At 30.3% G+C, this 16,291-nt stretch overlaps 2 protein-coding genes and 1 long non-coding RNA gene across 7 annotated transcripts in view; 2 read left to right on the plus strand and 1 right to left on the minus strand.

The window, feature by feature from the left end:
- LOC111695758 (uncharacterized) overlaps positions 1-1,822 on the plus strand; it is a gene marked incomplete at its 5' end in the record, with an annotated part of 4,969 nt that extends 3,147 nt beyond the window's left edge. Inside the window, 1 exon segment of the mRNA XM_023465184.1 lies at positions 545-1,822. Within this exon segment, the coding sequence (XP_023320952.1) occupies positions 545-764 (220 nt within the window).
- A 6,544-nt stretch (positions 1,823-8,366) lies between these two features.
- LOC111695768 (uncharacterized) lies at positions 8,367-8,726 on the plus strand. Its single transcript, XR_002763935.1, has 3 exons — positions 8,367-8,396; positions 8,472-8,563; positions 8,669-8,726. It is a non-coding gene; the product is annotated as an uncharacterized LOC111695768 (long non-coding RNA).
- A 195-nt stretch (positions 8,727-8,921) lies between these two features.
- Positions 8,922-16,291, minus strand: part of LOC111695769 (E3 ubiquitin-protein ligase HECTD1) — a 33,472-nt gene continuing 26,102 nt past the window's right edge. For all 5 annotated transcript variants that reach the window (XM_023465204.1, XM_023465203.1, XM_023465206.1 and 2 more), the window contains 7 exons: positions 15,360-15,449; positions 14,639-14,769; positions 13,942-13,993; positions 11,635-11,744; positions 10,285-10,395; positions 9,633-9,708; positions 8,922-9,381 (listed from right to left, as the gene is read on the minus strand). In XM_023465204.1, coding sequence (XP_023320972.1) covers positions 9,301-9,381; positions 9,633-9,708; positions 10,285-10,395; positions 11,635-11,744; positions 13,942-13,993; positions 14,639-14,769; positions 15,360-15,449 — 651 coding nt within the window. In that variant the 3' untranslated portion in view covers positions 8,922-9,300. The remainder of the gene's footprint in view (positions 9,382-9,632; positions 9,709-10,284; positions 10,396-11,634; positions 11,745-13,941; positions 13,994-14,638; positions 14,770-15,359; positions 15,450-16,291) is intronic.

The following is a 16,291-nucleotide window of genomic DNA, read 5'->3' on the forward strand; positions in this document are numbered from 1 at the left end:
TAAGTTAATAAGTTAAAATATAAAATAAAAATGGAAATAAAATGTGTTCAATTTTATCTTGTGTCAAATATCACAGTGTGTTTTTCTTTTCTTATAAAAATAACAATATTGATAAAAAAAATGAAATTGTTTTTGACATGTTAATCTTTCAATACAAACACGAATGTACAATTCCAAACAATATGTAACACTAATGTTCATTATAGGATCCCTTTCAGATTTTAACATTTTCAAAAAGTTGGTTTGAATTATCCCATACTAGCTTGGGAACCCAGCGTGGCCCAGAAGAGTCATATTTAGTCCCACCGTTTACCCGCCTCAACTTAGAATCTCAAACATGGTCTCTCGAGTTACCCAATCAAAATTTGAGGCAAATCGGTCCAGGGATTCCTGAGTTATGATCGGACAAACAAACAAACAGACAGACAAACAGAGATACATCTGTATTTATATAGATATTGGTTTTTCCAGAAAATAATGAAAGCAACAAAAATTTACTGATAAATCTTTTAAATGTTGAAATTTGTATAAGTATATATTTCAGGCATAGTATAGATGTGAGTAGTTTTGATGTGACTACCAGAACCTCCTGGATTCTAGCTGTCCTACAATCCCTCTTCTCCCTCCTAGCAACCTTCCAGCATGTTTTTAGGCCTCTACTTTGCTTTGTCCTGGATATAGATCTACGGAAGGATTTTGTTGTTCGTCTCAGCGGACGATCTAAAAACGTCTACCAGTCCGTACAGCAGTCCAGTGTTGTATAATTCAATTCTCTTCTGACGAAGATAAGAGGAATTCGTCCATGAACATACAAGGTGTCCCATTAAACATGGGAACTAAGTGACGACTTTTAAATCGTCTTCGATCCATGCGGAATTTTTTCATGAACACAATTATTGTAGTATTCCAGTTTAAACACATCTCATATCGAAAACACCTGGTCTTGAGATTTTCAAAGTTTGGTCTACTATTTTTGTATATTCGAAATTGGCGGAGATATAACAAACTATTTGCAAATTTCAATTTATTTAATAAATCCAATTTGTCTTAATATCTAACATATTCTTCATTTTAAGACACGAGATACAAAAAGCTTGAAAGACGTACAGCTTCGTTTTTATATTTTCTTTAACTATGCATTAATTATCAGAAATCTAAGACGACTTTCAAGTCGTCTTTTAATTCCCATGTTTATAGGAACACCTTGTAAATTGTTGACGGTTCCTAGATGGTCACTGTAAGAGTCCTATTGCTTAAATTGTAAACTAAGGACATTTTTCCCGGGGGGGGGGAAGTTGTGCCAACCCCCCAGTTTCTGCATGTTCTTTGAACCCCCCCCCCCATTTTAGTGCAATTTAGAAATTAACACATATGAAACATATAGAGCCCTAATTAATACATTTTTTATCATTCTCCTTCTCCTGAAAGAGTAAAACCATGAACCTTAAAAGATTTCGGAGTGCTCCAAGTTGCTTGTATATAAGCAATTTTTTTGGAGATTTTACTTGTTTTTTGTTCTTAAATTTCAAAATCAGCGTACCGATCTCAAAACGTATTATTGGAAAGATATAAATTTAGAAGAATTGTAAAAAGTATTTATTATTCAACGATCTGATCGAGTGACGAATCTTAAATTTAAATGTTAAAATCGGTTGAATAATATTGTATTTTGTTAGCTTTAAATGTCATGCTTTGATTTTATTCAATTTCTCAAAAATTACAAATCCAAACTATTTTTTGCAATATCAAAAATATGACAAAAATTATAAAGGAACTGAGTTTTTGTCACAAACTCTACTTCTCTAATCTCTATATCTTTGTTACCCAATGTTGTAAACCTTTGATATTTCAAACAATGAATATTGTTAGACCAAATAATCCAAGTTTGAAATATCAAGGGTTTACATCATCAGATTATAAAGATATAGGGATTAGAAAATTTGAGTTTGTGACAAAAACTCAGTTCCTTTCAAACATTTAGTTCTAATATTATCTAGATAAAATTGATCGATATTGTTGGTAAAATTGTTTACAATTATATTTTGTGATATAAAATGATCTCGCTTGAATCTACAGATAAAGATCTTAAATGCCATCTCTCATGCTCTCTGTGGCCCACTGTACTGAGCATAATCATAAAAATCTATAAAATAAATATATAAAATGTTTTGTTCTAAATATAAAAAAAATTTATGTAGCAGACTTGTAGTAAATAAAACCATTGGTGTGTACTGAACTATGATTTATGTAGAACTTTTTAAATTTTCAAAAAAAAGTCATCTTTGACGCGATTTAAAAAAAAATAGAAAAAAACATCCGAACCTTCCATGTAGATTCACATTTTTTTTTCGCTTTTAGGAAATTTTTAAGATCTGATAAAAATGTTTTTGTTTAGGAAATGGGAAATTTTAAAATTTCAACTATATAGTTGTTGTAAGAAAAATATTTGTAAATTTTATTTATGTTAAGTTTTATGGAAAACTTGAAAATATATGTTGTAAAAACAATTCTTTTCGTTTTATTCTTAAAGTTGCCTATAGGGAGAAAACATTTAAGCTTTAGACTTCAGAATGATTCACGTCCTACAGTTAAACCCTGAACTTCGGAGACATCGACAGAATTAATAAAATGTGGTTTTCTAGTGAAATGCTCCAGATATTTAGCTTTTCAATTGAATAATTGATTTAATTTTTATAATTAATTTATTTTTATAATTGCTGAGATTTAGGTATGAACGTATAAAACCCATTGAAAAATTGACAAATTCATCCTAAGGTCAAAAAATATTTCTAAGACATGTTCACTATCAATTTAGATAATTATTCTATTTTAGTTAAGGTTTCATATGAAAACTGCAAGTTTTTAAAATAATTTCGGCACTTTTAGCCTCACCATTTTGATTGTTAAACGGAATTTTTGTTTAACTAAGTTAATAAGTTAAAATATATTTTAGAGTTATTTTATTTTCTGTTAAAAATGTGAAAGTTTCACTTTAAGGGTGTTCATTACCTTTCTTAATTTTTTTAGAACGATTTTTTACATTGTTCATTGGTAAAAGTTAAAGGTACCTATAAAATGAAATATTTCACCTAATTTTGATCGACATTTGATAAACGGTAGAATATTCAATAAAATTGTCTCAGGTTGTTTTATCCTGTAAATTATTTTCAATGATTTACAACATCCAATAAATTCCATAAAATATTGATTTATTACTGAGAGAAACCAGATATATTCCACAAATGTTGGAAAATCAGAATACAGAGGTTTACATTTTCAGACTGTTAACAAATTTTAATGAAAAGAAAAAATGAAAAATGATTCTGTCAACGTAATATACAGGGCGCCGTTAAAAATTTAAAATTCACTCTGTAAAGAGATTTTATCAAAAATTTGTGACATTTGTTGGAAAAATTAGTCAGATAAAATTAGACTTTACATTTTTCAATGAATTTACTGCTAAAGTTATTTATCTATAAAGTAAAAATTAAACCTAAAAACCCATGGAAAAAACTGAACAGGTTTTTGAAATTGCCTCTCATTATAAGATACCATCATACCGTGTATATAAAAAATGAAGAAATATATTCCAATCTCAAAAGTTGTAGATTGCTGTAAATAAATAAAGGATTATTTTCGCAAAAAAAGTTTGCTCTCTTGGTTTCATGATAACGTAAACACTTTAAATTTTAGATGGCAAGCATAACATCACATTAAAGGAAATTTTTATTTGTAAATAGTAATACACATGTACTTTCTAAAATCTTAAAGTTCAGATTTAAGTTTGATCAGTTCGCAATAAAAGTTTAAAAGTTTTAAGATTTTGAAAGGAACGAAACGGAATTGTTTCATTTTTCTTAAATTTATGTTTTTGTTTTTCGGGACTGAGTATCTGCATGTGAGACCTGCGGGCAAAACAGTTCTGGAATGTGCAAATCATAATGAATAGTTGGAAATAAATAATACAGTATTGTGGCCCATTACTCCTTAGACTAACAGTGCAAAAAGAATTGCAAACTTAATAGTTTTGAGGTCTGAATATAGTTTCTTGAATTAGAAAAATATTAATTAAAAAGATAAATTAGATGATTTGTAAAAAACTTCTGCTAATTAAATTTTGCAAACTAACGGAGGAGACCTCTCCCGAGTTTTGCAACATTTCTGCAATTTAGAGGTTGGTGACCTTTCCCGGGCCGGCCCGTCCCCCCTCCCCCCTTACTGGTGCAGAGGGATGCAGTAAATCCATGCCATTCCCCCCTTGAATGAGGCCTATAACCCCGCTCTATAGGCCCTCCACTCTTCTCCTAAATAACGCAAGCATGCGTTCTGCGTACTTTAAGAGTGCATGCGCGCCAGTTCAGATTATTGGTTTCAGATTGAAAAGAATTAAAGGGACTGTACTATGTAATGTAATTTTAAAGACAATGTATACTATGTAACGTAATTTTAAAGGGACTCTTCGATCAAACTTCGTTTAGATAACCTTCATCATCTGAAAAATAAAAGTAAGGAATTGAAAATAACTTTCTTAAATGTTNTAACGCAAGCATGCGTTCTGCGTACTTTAAGAGTGCATGCGCGCCAGTTCAAATTAAAAAGATTTAAAGGAACTTTAAACAAACCAAAAAACGAACTAAAAAACGAACCAAAAAAGTAAAAAAAATGATCGTTTATTTGGTTCGTTCATGCAAATACCTTCTCTCAGGGTGAAAATTATACAATAGTGTAAGATGAGCAAATATTTAGAAAAAACAGTTTTGAAATTTGTAAAACTTAAAATATTTTGTTGGACCTTTTAAAAATCTGAAAAGTCTTAAAAAACGAACGATATTCAAATGCCTAATCGTTTTGCTAAACCTTTTTCTTGAAATTTTTCTTTATTCTGTTTCGCGAAAAAATGCAAAAATAAAAAAAAATCCAAAGTTTTTTTTTGCCCAGGCAAGTTTTTTAATTGTTGCAGCTACAAAACTTTTGGTTTTCCGGAATTTATTCGCAAAATTATTTTCCGCGAAATCGCGAAAAAATGCAAAATGTATATATATATACATATATATTCTACATAAAACTTCTGAAATCCATAAAATGAAAAAAGTCATAGAAATATTAATTGTCTCGTGACCTCGTCGTAGGTTTTAGATTTTTCATACACCAGATTTGCAAGTTTTTTAATTGTTGCAGCTACAAAACTTTTGGTTTTCCGGAATTTATTCGCAAAATTATTTTCCGCGAAATCGCGAAAAAATGCAAAATGTATATATATATACATATATATTCTACATAAAACTTCTGAAATCCATAAAATGAAAAAAGTCATAGAAATATTAATTGTCTCGTGACCTCGTCGTAGGTTTTAGATTTTTCATACACCAGATTTGCAATAAAATTAATTTTAAAAATTATTAGATAAAAAACGAAATAAAAAATCTAATTCATTGAAGTTTAAGAACGGCACATTTTGGTTTTAATTGAATTGAATTCTACTATTTCTTAATTCTAATTAGATATATGTTCAAATAGTATAGAAATGAATAAACAATGTTTGAAGGTCGTATTTGTCGATCTGTTAACTGCCATTCTTGACAGAAATTTTCCTGAAAGAAATATTCTAATCAGAGAAACCTTTTGAAACAGTTCGTTCCAAATTTATGAAAGAGGACTTATGAGCGGGATCCTTTGTTCAGAGAGTGCCTTTGAAAGATGTTATGAAATTTTGCCGGTCCTAAATTTATTTATGTAAATCTATTTCTCTCTTCATTTTGAGAATTTGAGATACTTCGAAAGAAATACTAATTCTTTAGCATATCAGTGACAAAATAAACATAGAACTCAATGATTCATCACCTAAATTCCGTCCTCCTCTTGCAAACGCTTTTTAGATACTGACAATGTGCAGTTTATTTCTTTTCCCACTGAATTGATTGCGAAGTCAAGTTTAGCTAAAGAATTCGTATATTTTTAAAATCTTTTAATTTTGTGAAAGTTAACATTTTAACTTTAAAGGCCGCCGACAAGACAAAACGTTGAAGTTTACTTGATTTAATGCGGTATCCACTTCCAAAGACTTTTATTTGATATCTTTCTTTTTATAGTAGACAATTGCATATTTTCAATTGTGGATTTCAATATGCAATACTTAATGGATAGAAAAACTTTTTAACAAAGATGAAAGATGTGACTGAAATTGAACTTGTTTTATTTAATTTTGGAAGGCGCACAGACGCACGGAAAAAATGACATATAACCCAAATTTTGATTTTGGGGCTATTTACATCTATAGCCTCGAACACTAAACTAACACTGATGCATCTATTCTTGTTTACAAATTCCGCCCAGAAAGAACTGGTTTCAATATGTACGCAGAGTACACGCAACTGCAATTAACATTCCTTGCATTACATTCTTGATGACTAGTAAGTATTATAGTGTATGTTGCAAATATGAATGAATTACCTTGTAAATCAATATGTGGGTGTATTTAAAAGCTAAATTTAACGTACTATAAAGTTTATTAACCTATGACTTGGAATTTGTACATTCTAACGTGAATTTGTACTCACAATCCCTATAGGCACCTGCTAAGCAGAAGTACAAACATCTAATATTAATGATAATATTAATGATCTATATTAAAACAGGTGTATTTATAATATTGGCCGTGAAAATAAAAGATTTTTGATATTTATAGGAAATTCTTATCATATTGATGGTTGTGTTGGTGAAAGGTTGTTGATTATAAAAAATTAACATTATGTAGATTATGTTAGGTATGATATATTGGAGGAAGAGATTAAGATATACAAGGGCATATACAGAAATAAATCTGGGGGGGCAAAATTTGCGGAAAGCGCAAAATCCCCCACCCCTAGAAGCTCCTAGGGGGGGGGGGGCAAAATTTGAACTGTAAATTCAAAACATTTGGCTTCTTGGATATCAGGCATAAGCATAAGATGCTTTAAAGGTACACATACAGTCCTATTACCTTGCAATTATCTCTTCTTCAAACAAAACTAGAAGAAAAAAGTATTGTTTCTAAATAATTGACATTTCATTATAATGTTTTGTTATTAATAATTAGAATTTAAACTAGATATAGTAAAAGAAATTTTTGAAAATGAAAAACTCAACTTAAACTTGAATCCTATAGATGAAAAAAGGAGAGAGGTCCAGAAAATAATTAGACTTGAAAAAGTAGGAGTTCAATTGTAATTTATATAATAAAGCTCTTCGTTCATTTAAATGTTTGCTATGGCTGGCCAATATTTTTATGTCTATTTGAATTATTTTTATGTTCATTTCAACTATTTTTATGTTCATTTTAACTATTTTTATGTCCATTTTGAACTATTTTTTTGTCCATTTGAACTATTTTTATGTTCATTTGAACTATTTTTATGTTCATTTGAATTATTTTTATGTCCATTAGAACTATTTTTTTGTCCATTTTAACTATTTTTTTTGTTCATTTAAACTATTTTTTGTTCATTTGAACTATGTTTTTGTTCATTTGAACTATTTTTATTTTTATTTCAACTATTTTTATGTCCATTTCAACTATTGTTTTGTTCATTTCAACTATTTTTATGTCCATTTCAACTATTTTTTATGTTCATTTGAACTATTTTTTGTTTATTTCATATATGATATTAACAGTTCAAATAAACAATAATTCAAATGAACTGAAAATAGTTCAGATGAGCATTAAATAAACTCATTTGAACTATTGTTCATTTTAACTATTCACGTGGTACCACGTGCAGTAGTTCAAACGAACAATAGTTCAAACGGCAGTAGTTCAAATGGGATAGCATTGTAAATTTTACTGTATAGGTTGAAGACGATTCGGTAAACCCTTCGGATGATCCTATAGATGATTCAAGACCTGAAGATTGAAGATATAGAAGCAAGATTCAACCTGATTATATTTGATCTTGTTTAATTGTCAAAGTAAATATTTACTCAAAAAATCTTCAAAACTATTTAAATGAAAATTCATTCTTAAAACTTAAATGTAAAACTTTTGAGTTTACTGTCTGAAATCATAAACATTTTATATTCAGAACCATGAATTTTATATGGATTTTATCTAAAAGATACTTAGCCAATATTTAAACAATATTTATCCTATATTTAAAAAACTTTCATTAAAGAAAATATTAATTTCTGAAATCTTTTTCAGAAGGAATGAGAAAGTTTAAAGCGCGTAGTTGGACTACAAGTATGTGATTAGGATGTATAAACCTATCACAATCTTCGTACCTGGAATATATATAGGAATGAGTTTATAAGCTGTAAAAATTGTACATTTGTAAAAAATGCATTTAAAAAGATTTTAATACAAACCCTTTTTAACAGATCTAAGTAGAGGCTGCGTTTCTGCCGAAACTTGGATTAAATAGGTATTAAATCTAAAATGTATTTTCTAATTATGCATACAAAAATACACCACGGTTTTCTATAAGTAACTTCTATAGAAAACTGAAACCAGTGCTGGAAACCTACCCTTTAGTACAGTGTAAACTGCTGTGCTCAACCTGGACTTTGTCAAGCCTTCAAGTCCCGAAAGGTAGATCAATTTCACATAATAAAGAACACTGAACAATTTGTGAAAATTAATGTTATTGAAATCTAACAATTCAATAATAAATAAATAACGTTGTTATTTAATTAGAACTCTTGGTGTGGAGTTTGAGAATCTCTGTAGGTCGATGTAAACTAAAATGGTCCTACAGGTGAAACAGTTATAGTTACGCCTCTGCTTCAATACAGATCTCAGACTTCTCGAGGAAAAGTAGACGCATGTCTCACGTGGTAAAAATATTTAACTTTTTCCTATTTTTTCTTCTTTCAAACCTTAAAAGTTAAATTCTACGAAAAATATGCAGTATGCAGTATGCGTGCTGAAATGGTTTTGATAAAAAAAATTAAATTTTTAAATTTTGGTTTATTATGAAAAATTATATCACATTAAATAATGTTCTTACAACATGAAACGAGCACAGCTGTCACGTGCAGTTTTACAGGAATAAGGTTTAGTTCTAACTAAGTCTTAATACGGGAATAAAATACAAGGTGTGAATAAACAAAAACCAAGAAAATCGAAATTACAAATCTCTTTAACTCAGCTGTTTCAGAAAAAGGCAACAAATGATCTTAAAGATAACAGCTGATCTTGCAGACAACAGCTGATCTTGAAGACAACAGCTGATCTTTCAGAAATCAGGTTATCTTAAAAACATCAACTGAGCTTGAAGAAATTAGCTGATCTTGAAAACATTAGATGATCTTGAAGAAATCAGCTGATTAGTTGAGATGGAATCCCTTCTCCATAGTTGCGGCCATTAATCGTTCCTTCAGCACTTCTTCACTCGAATAGTCAGGAAGCTGAAAAAATTGTAAAAAATAACGAAACCATAAAATTACAATTTAGGCGAAACAATACGCAATAAAAAAACAATTTATCGTTCTTAATTATTTATAATATTTTCAAAAATACAAGAATATCCCAAATTTTTCTAGATAAGGAACAAAATTGGCCAGAATCTAAATATACTCAACTTCGTGTAAACATTATTTTCTTTATTTCCCACTTTAAAAAATGCAAAATATATAAAAAAAACTATGTACAAATTTACCTTTAGATAATGAACGCAGGTATTTACAGAGGGAAAACTTCCATCCCCTGCATCTACTTTCCGAACCACAGTTAACCTAGACAATGAACAATAAATCAATCAGAGTTAAAGAGACTTACTACTAGCCACATGAATTTAATGATTCAGGAAAGAGATAGCTTTGTGATAGGTCCCGTAAAGTAAATGTTTAAGTTGCTATTTTAATTGTGATTTTGATATTTTTCAGCTTAGACCTATCACGATGGTACACTCAACATTCTGCCAGATAGCCAATCATAGCTTCTAACCATGTAATTTAAAGGAATTGTCCCAAATATGAAATGTCCTATAGAAGGCATTATCGTATCTATATAATGTTCTTTGCAAAATTTAATCAAGAACATGATCGTAGTTGCACCACAAGGAAGCAAATTGAAAAACAAGAAGTGAAGTGAAAAAAATGATGTAAAACAAGAACTGTGACAGGGTGTGTGCAGACGTCTGAGCACCCTGTTTAATTGTTACGACCATCAACTACTTTATTATATAAAAAAAACAATTTAAAAAAAAGTATAATGTCCTTCAAAGTCATGTTTTCTAAACCAATGTCCTATCTGTAAAATATCCTATTTAATTCATGTTTCTCTTTATGTCTACTCTATATATGGTTAACCTAGGATGAAGGTTTGCCAGGCCTCCTGGTGGAAGGGAGGAGCACCCTGTAGTAAACTGTAGGAACGCCTTCCTCTCCTCACTGTTCATATCCACCAACACATTCATAAACCTTAATAATAATAATAAAAAAGATGAAAAATTGAACAAAATGGACAAAATAAACAATATGAACAATATGAACAAATTAAAATTCGGTGTTGCTGATCCAAACCTCCTAGATTTCCTAGATTAAATAAAGTAGGCGTTAGTTCCACAAATATATTTCGGTCTGGGTTGACCCAATTCAGTTCTTGAGATTTGTTTCTCTCATGAAAATTCAAAACGAATAAAAAAGATGAACAATATTTTATTTCACATGGATAAAACAGCTCACCCCGGACTTACCAGAGTGAGCAGCATTAGGTTTCTTATATTTGAAATCAAACGTGTTTTGGTCTATTATTCGACAATCCTAAACTTACGGATTTGTTAATTCTATACCTTTTCATACAAAATGTATATGCCGACAAAAAAGTATTAAAGAAAAACCGCTAAAAAATTATGTTTATTTGGTCAACATGTTCTCAAAAGTCACAGCTTTCTGAAATATTGACAGAACCGTTAAATCCACGTGAGATCAGCTTAAGTAATGCAAATCTACAGAAATTGCATACCTACATAAGTTTGGCAAATGAACAGTTTGTTTGAAATCTTTATACTAATGATACTATACTACTGCTACTATTTCTAATAATAATACTAATAATAATACTAATAATAATGATAATCTGGTAGGTTTAAAAATAAGTCTGAACTAAGCAGAGAATGGAATTGCCAAGGCCAGCAAAAACTTGACTCAGAATCATTTATATTCTAGCTTGAGTACATCAAATTATATCAGGTAAATGTAACTTAAAAATAAAATTTTATTCAGACTTGAATGCAACTGATTATCTATCGAAATATTGATCTAAAATACTTAAATTCTTGGATTGTTTGAAAAAAAGTCAAATTAGAGCTTTCAAACATTCATTGCTATGAAATACATATTTTGTATTTGATGCATCCTTAATTTTAGACGAGTGTAATAAAGTACATCTTCTCTAGTATTGTACTATTACCTAATAAATTCTGGTGATCCGTACCCTGGTTTAGTTTCAGTGTACTTGAGTACACCTTCTCTCTCTAAAATTGTACTATTACCTAAAAAATCCTGGTGATCCGTTCTGTACCCTAGTTTAAGTTTAATGTACAGAGTACATGTTCTCTAGTAGTGTATTATTACCTAATAAATCCTGGTGAATCCTTAGTGTACCCTAGTTTAGGTTCAGTGTACTAGAGTACATGTTCTCTAGTAATGTACTATTACCTAATAAATCCTGGTGAATCCTTAGTGTACCCCAGTTTAGGTTCAGTGTACTTGAGTACATCTTCTCTTGTGAATACTGGGGACTGGTCTCCACAAATCATGGTTCGAACCTAAGAAATATTATTTTTGAAACTCAAAGAAACAATAATGTTGTCATCTGTTACTGTAATTTCAACCAGTGCTTAGGATCCATTTAATTTTGATGCGGATCCAGATTCTGGATCCCACTGGGAAAAAAATGGATCCGGATCCAGGTCATGAACATTTCTTTAAGATCTACTGATTTTTCAACAAATCAGAATTGTCAAATTATTTTTCTTCTTTTTTTTTGCTTATTTTTATGCTAGAACTTGATGAACCATTCAGAGATCAGGAAATTTTTTTAATTCCCTTTTTTCAACAGTTTTGGAGTTTGAGTACATTTCTTTTTTGACAGTTTTCGGTTAATATTTTGCCACATGGATCCGGATCCCTGGATCTGCATATATTTGCAGACCCGGATCCAGGAAGCTAAAATCTGGCGGATCCAACGGATCCGACACTGATTTCAACAGACCCCCGAATTTAAAGAGCTGCATGTCCTATTAATGCAGGGACCCGCTACACCTTAATCTAAGCAGTTAACACCAATCAGAAAATATCCTCGTTTTTCTTTCTCTAAAGGGACTGTAAAGGAAAAAGGAAGGGGGTATAGGCTGAAACCTAAGCATTTAAGGAGTTGATCGAGACCCATAAGAGTTCTTTATAATGTTCCTGTCTCGAGAAATTGATATAAAACTGTGTAAAATTCATACGAAAATTTCTGTAAAGTCATAACCAGTAAGACCCGGATATTAATTGCGAGCTAATCAGACGACTTACATATATATCTTTGGTGATATAAAACTAACAATAAAGGCAGACCACATTTTGGAATTGGGAGGACTAGGACTATTTGCAATTATCGTTTCATTAATATTTGTAAAATTAGATTGTGAAGTCGTCTGATTAATTATTAATTCCGGGTCTTTCTGATTATGACTTTATATAAATTATTGTATAAAATGGCAGGTTTAATCAGATCATATTCAGCCAATATGGAACCAATCAGAAAACGACGATATCCCAGAGGAGCCTGAGAAACTTAGGTTTGCTCCTATTATTATTTAAATTTAATATTTTTACATCTTTATTAGAAATAATTGATAATATTTATACGTCCGTATCACGTAACCAGAACTCCCACCAATGGCAGTGCAGTATTATTGTCACGTGTCTCCGTCTGTATTTCATTTTTCCTTTACAGTCCCTTTAAACGTGCTGAATTTAGTACATTTCATTCCTTGTTTCTGACGCATTAAACCACAGTTAAAAATTATCATTATTTAAGATAGTAAAACAAGTGTATTATTGCTTAGACTAAGGTTTGCAAGGGTACCGTTGTGAATCATGTATGCCCACTTTAAATTTAGTCACTTGCAATTTAATAAAAAATGTGAATTTTACAAAGCAAAAAATATTCTTTGTTTTTGCAAAATACGTCTTTTATCCAGAATGATGATAAGGCAGAGTTGAAATATTATATAATCAGTTGGGTAAAAATGTGCAATAAAAACATTTTTTTTTCGCAGAATTTAGTAAAACTGCAATGTCAATCTTATTCAACAGTTTAGAACTATTAAACAAAAATAATAATGTTTTGAAGTTTTGTAGAAATCCCAGCGGAAATTTCTTAATCTGGACTAGCTCAGCAGTTTAAAAAAATGCTGGGAACGTGAGAAAGTGTTTGAGAACAAAAAATATACAAGTTACGGATTTTAATTGAAACTTAAAAATGAGATGAAATTGAACTAGGTTTTGTAAACTCCAAATAAAAACTAAATGAAGAGGGTTTAAAAAAAAATCAAATCAGACTTGAATGGATGTCTTACTTTCCACTCTCCAAACTTGAAGTGAATTTACTAAATTAAGATTTAAGCGAGTTTCATCTTTTTAGATTTGTAATATTAAAATTGATTCCAGGATTACAGACAGATAAAACTAAATGATCGTGCAAAGGCACAAGACTTGAACTTTCAACCTTTACTAGAAAAAGGGATTGAATTAACGAGAATCGATTTAAGTCGGTTAAACCATTTCAAAAGTTTCCAGAAAGGAAGTCTTTTAATTTTTCGAGGTTAAAAAATTCCTAATATAATAGTCACCAATATACAAAATAAATGTTTATTGAAAAGATTAAACAAAGACGACCTTTATTCTGCTTTAAACTGGTTAACACTCTATTAAAACTGTATTTAATGTTAGTATTTGTTTATAGATTATTATTACCTCATTAGGACTGAATGATCCCAGCTTTTCCATTGGAAATACGGTACAAAACCTAGAATAAATCACGATTAAAATAATTAAACTAATTTGAAAATAGGATTTTGTGAAATTTTGCACAAAATTATCATTAACAATCATTTATAACACTATAAATCATTTATCAGACAAAAAAAGTCAATGACGTAATTTTTCTCAAAAGATTGATTGCGTGAAAATAGGAAATAAAATTGTGGCTGTGTCAGTGTATATAGAAGTCGAGGTAGTGGGGGCTTAACGGCGTAAACTTTCTCCACTCGCGCACAACAGCAACATAGTACGATGCACCAGCTAACCATGTGATTATCAAATAACTTATCCCTGCTCTGAATGCCTCCAGCTGTCTGGATATCCCTCTATTAAATAAATACACTAACCCTGCTCTGAATGCCTCCAGCTGCCTGGATATCCCTCTATTAAATAAATAAACTAACCCTGCTCTGAATGCCTCCAACTGCTGGATATCCCTCTATTAAATAAATAAACTAACCCTGCTCTGAATGCCTCCAGCTGTCTGGATATCCCTCTATTAAATAAATAAACTAACCCTGCTCTGAATACCTCCAGCTGTCTGGATATCCCTCTATTAAATAAATAAACTAACCCTGCTCTGAATGCCTCCAGCTGTCTGGATATCCCTCTATTAAATAAATAAACTAACCCTGCTCTGAATGCCTCCAGCTGCCTGGATATCCCTCTATGAAAACACCAGTCTAGAGTTCTGTCAATAAACTCATCAAGGTTATGTATAGTAACCTCCTCCTCGTCTCCTCCACTCTTTAGTTCAACATCCTAGAACACAATAAATTACTAACAATGTTGTAAATATAATGTGTTTAATAAAAATTTTTTCATTTTTTATTTCTCTGGAAAACACGCAAAATATAAAAAAGGTTTTTTTCATTTGTTGAAAATAAGTTTTCACTCAAGAACTATTTTCTTAATGTTAAATTAAAGAAAGTTTCGGATCAAATGACAGCGTAGAAATTGGTTCTATGAAAAATGCCACTAAGTTTATATATTTATTGCAGAGGCCGAACCTTCAGGTCTTGTTAATGTTAACAATAACTGTAATTGTAGCAATATATCAACATATTTCCTCAGCTTTCCTAATACATCACGTTGTAATAAATACTCCTCAGATTTAGCAATATATCCGAACCTATTTTGTACTCCATGAGACACAACCTAATGTTTATATTTATGTAAAAATGTCTCCCTTAGGGTGTTATAGGACAGTACACAATTGTAATAACAAAACAAACAAACTTTCAAATCAAATCTAAAGGTTTCCCAACAGCATCCATGTTGCCGAACAATTTATTAAGAAGTCTTTTTTTTAGTTAGGATGAATCTGAAATTCAGCTTTTTAGCGGATATACCTTGAATCCATAAACTCCACTGGAAGGACTATAAGTGAAGGTGAGTCCAAGATCCTCTATGTTGGCGCCATCAAGAGTTAAACTGTTAATCTAAAAAACAACAATATGTTTATTAGCTGTCTTCAGAACTGCATATTAGTCTTAAATGATTATTTGCATTAAAACATGTTGCTTAAAAATTGTATTTTGTAAAAATATGAAAATAAAAATATGTTAAAAAACATGTTATCGAAAACAAAATGAAACATTAAAGAATGTTTCAATTTTCAAAAAGACTAAAAATAAAAGATAAAGAACGTTTTATGAAAACAAAATAATTTTCATTTGAAATTATAAAAACAAGGTTTATACAAACAGATCTCAAAGTAAAAAGTAAAAGAATGTTTTATGAAAATAAAATTATTTCCATTTGAAATTATGTTAGATTAAAACAAGGTTAAAAAAAAACAGATTTCAAAGTTAGTACAAACTTCGCTAAAACAAAATTTATCCGGTTGGGGTTGTGAAATCATTTCTCCACCAACTTGTTTAAAAAACATAATTTAAATTTTTTTTAAATTTAAACAATTTTCTAAAATTAATTAGATGATAGTAGATGCAAGTATTTTGACATTTATATATGGCTAGTTCTCCATTTTCTTCTTGTTCATGGATCTTCCATCATGTTCGGCTAATTTTTTTTGTTTGACATCCTAGCATATGCCAGCTACTAGCTTCGGAACCCGTAAAGAGGCCCCTACTTGCCTACTTTTCTGGACTCTGTATTGTTCAATCATTTGCACATGTTGTTAAGTCAGCACTCTATTTTCTGGCTTTAATTCAAGATTTTTATCGCTTTATAAATAATTTTAAGGACTTACTCCTAAAATTTATTACAAACTATTACTAAGAAGTAAATAGCTAATAGGACTCAGTCCTAAAATTATTTAAAA

The sequence above is a fragment of the Eurytemora carolleeae genome, unplaced genomic scaffold (genome assembly GCF_000591075.1).
Source record: "Eurytemora carolleeae unplaced genomic scaffold, Eaff_2.0 scaffold87, whole genome shotgun sequence".
Taxonomy (NCBI): Eukaryota; Metazoa; Arthropoda; class Copepoda; order Calanoida; family Temoridae; genus Eurytemora; species Eurytemora carolleeae.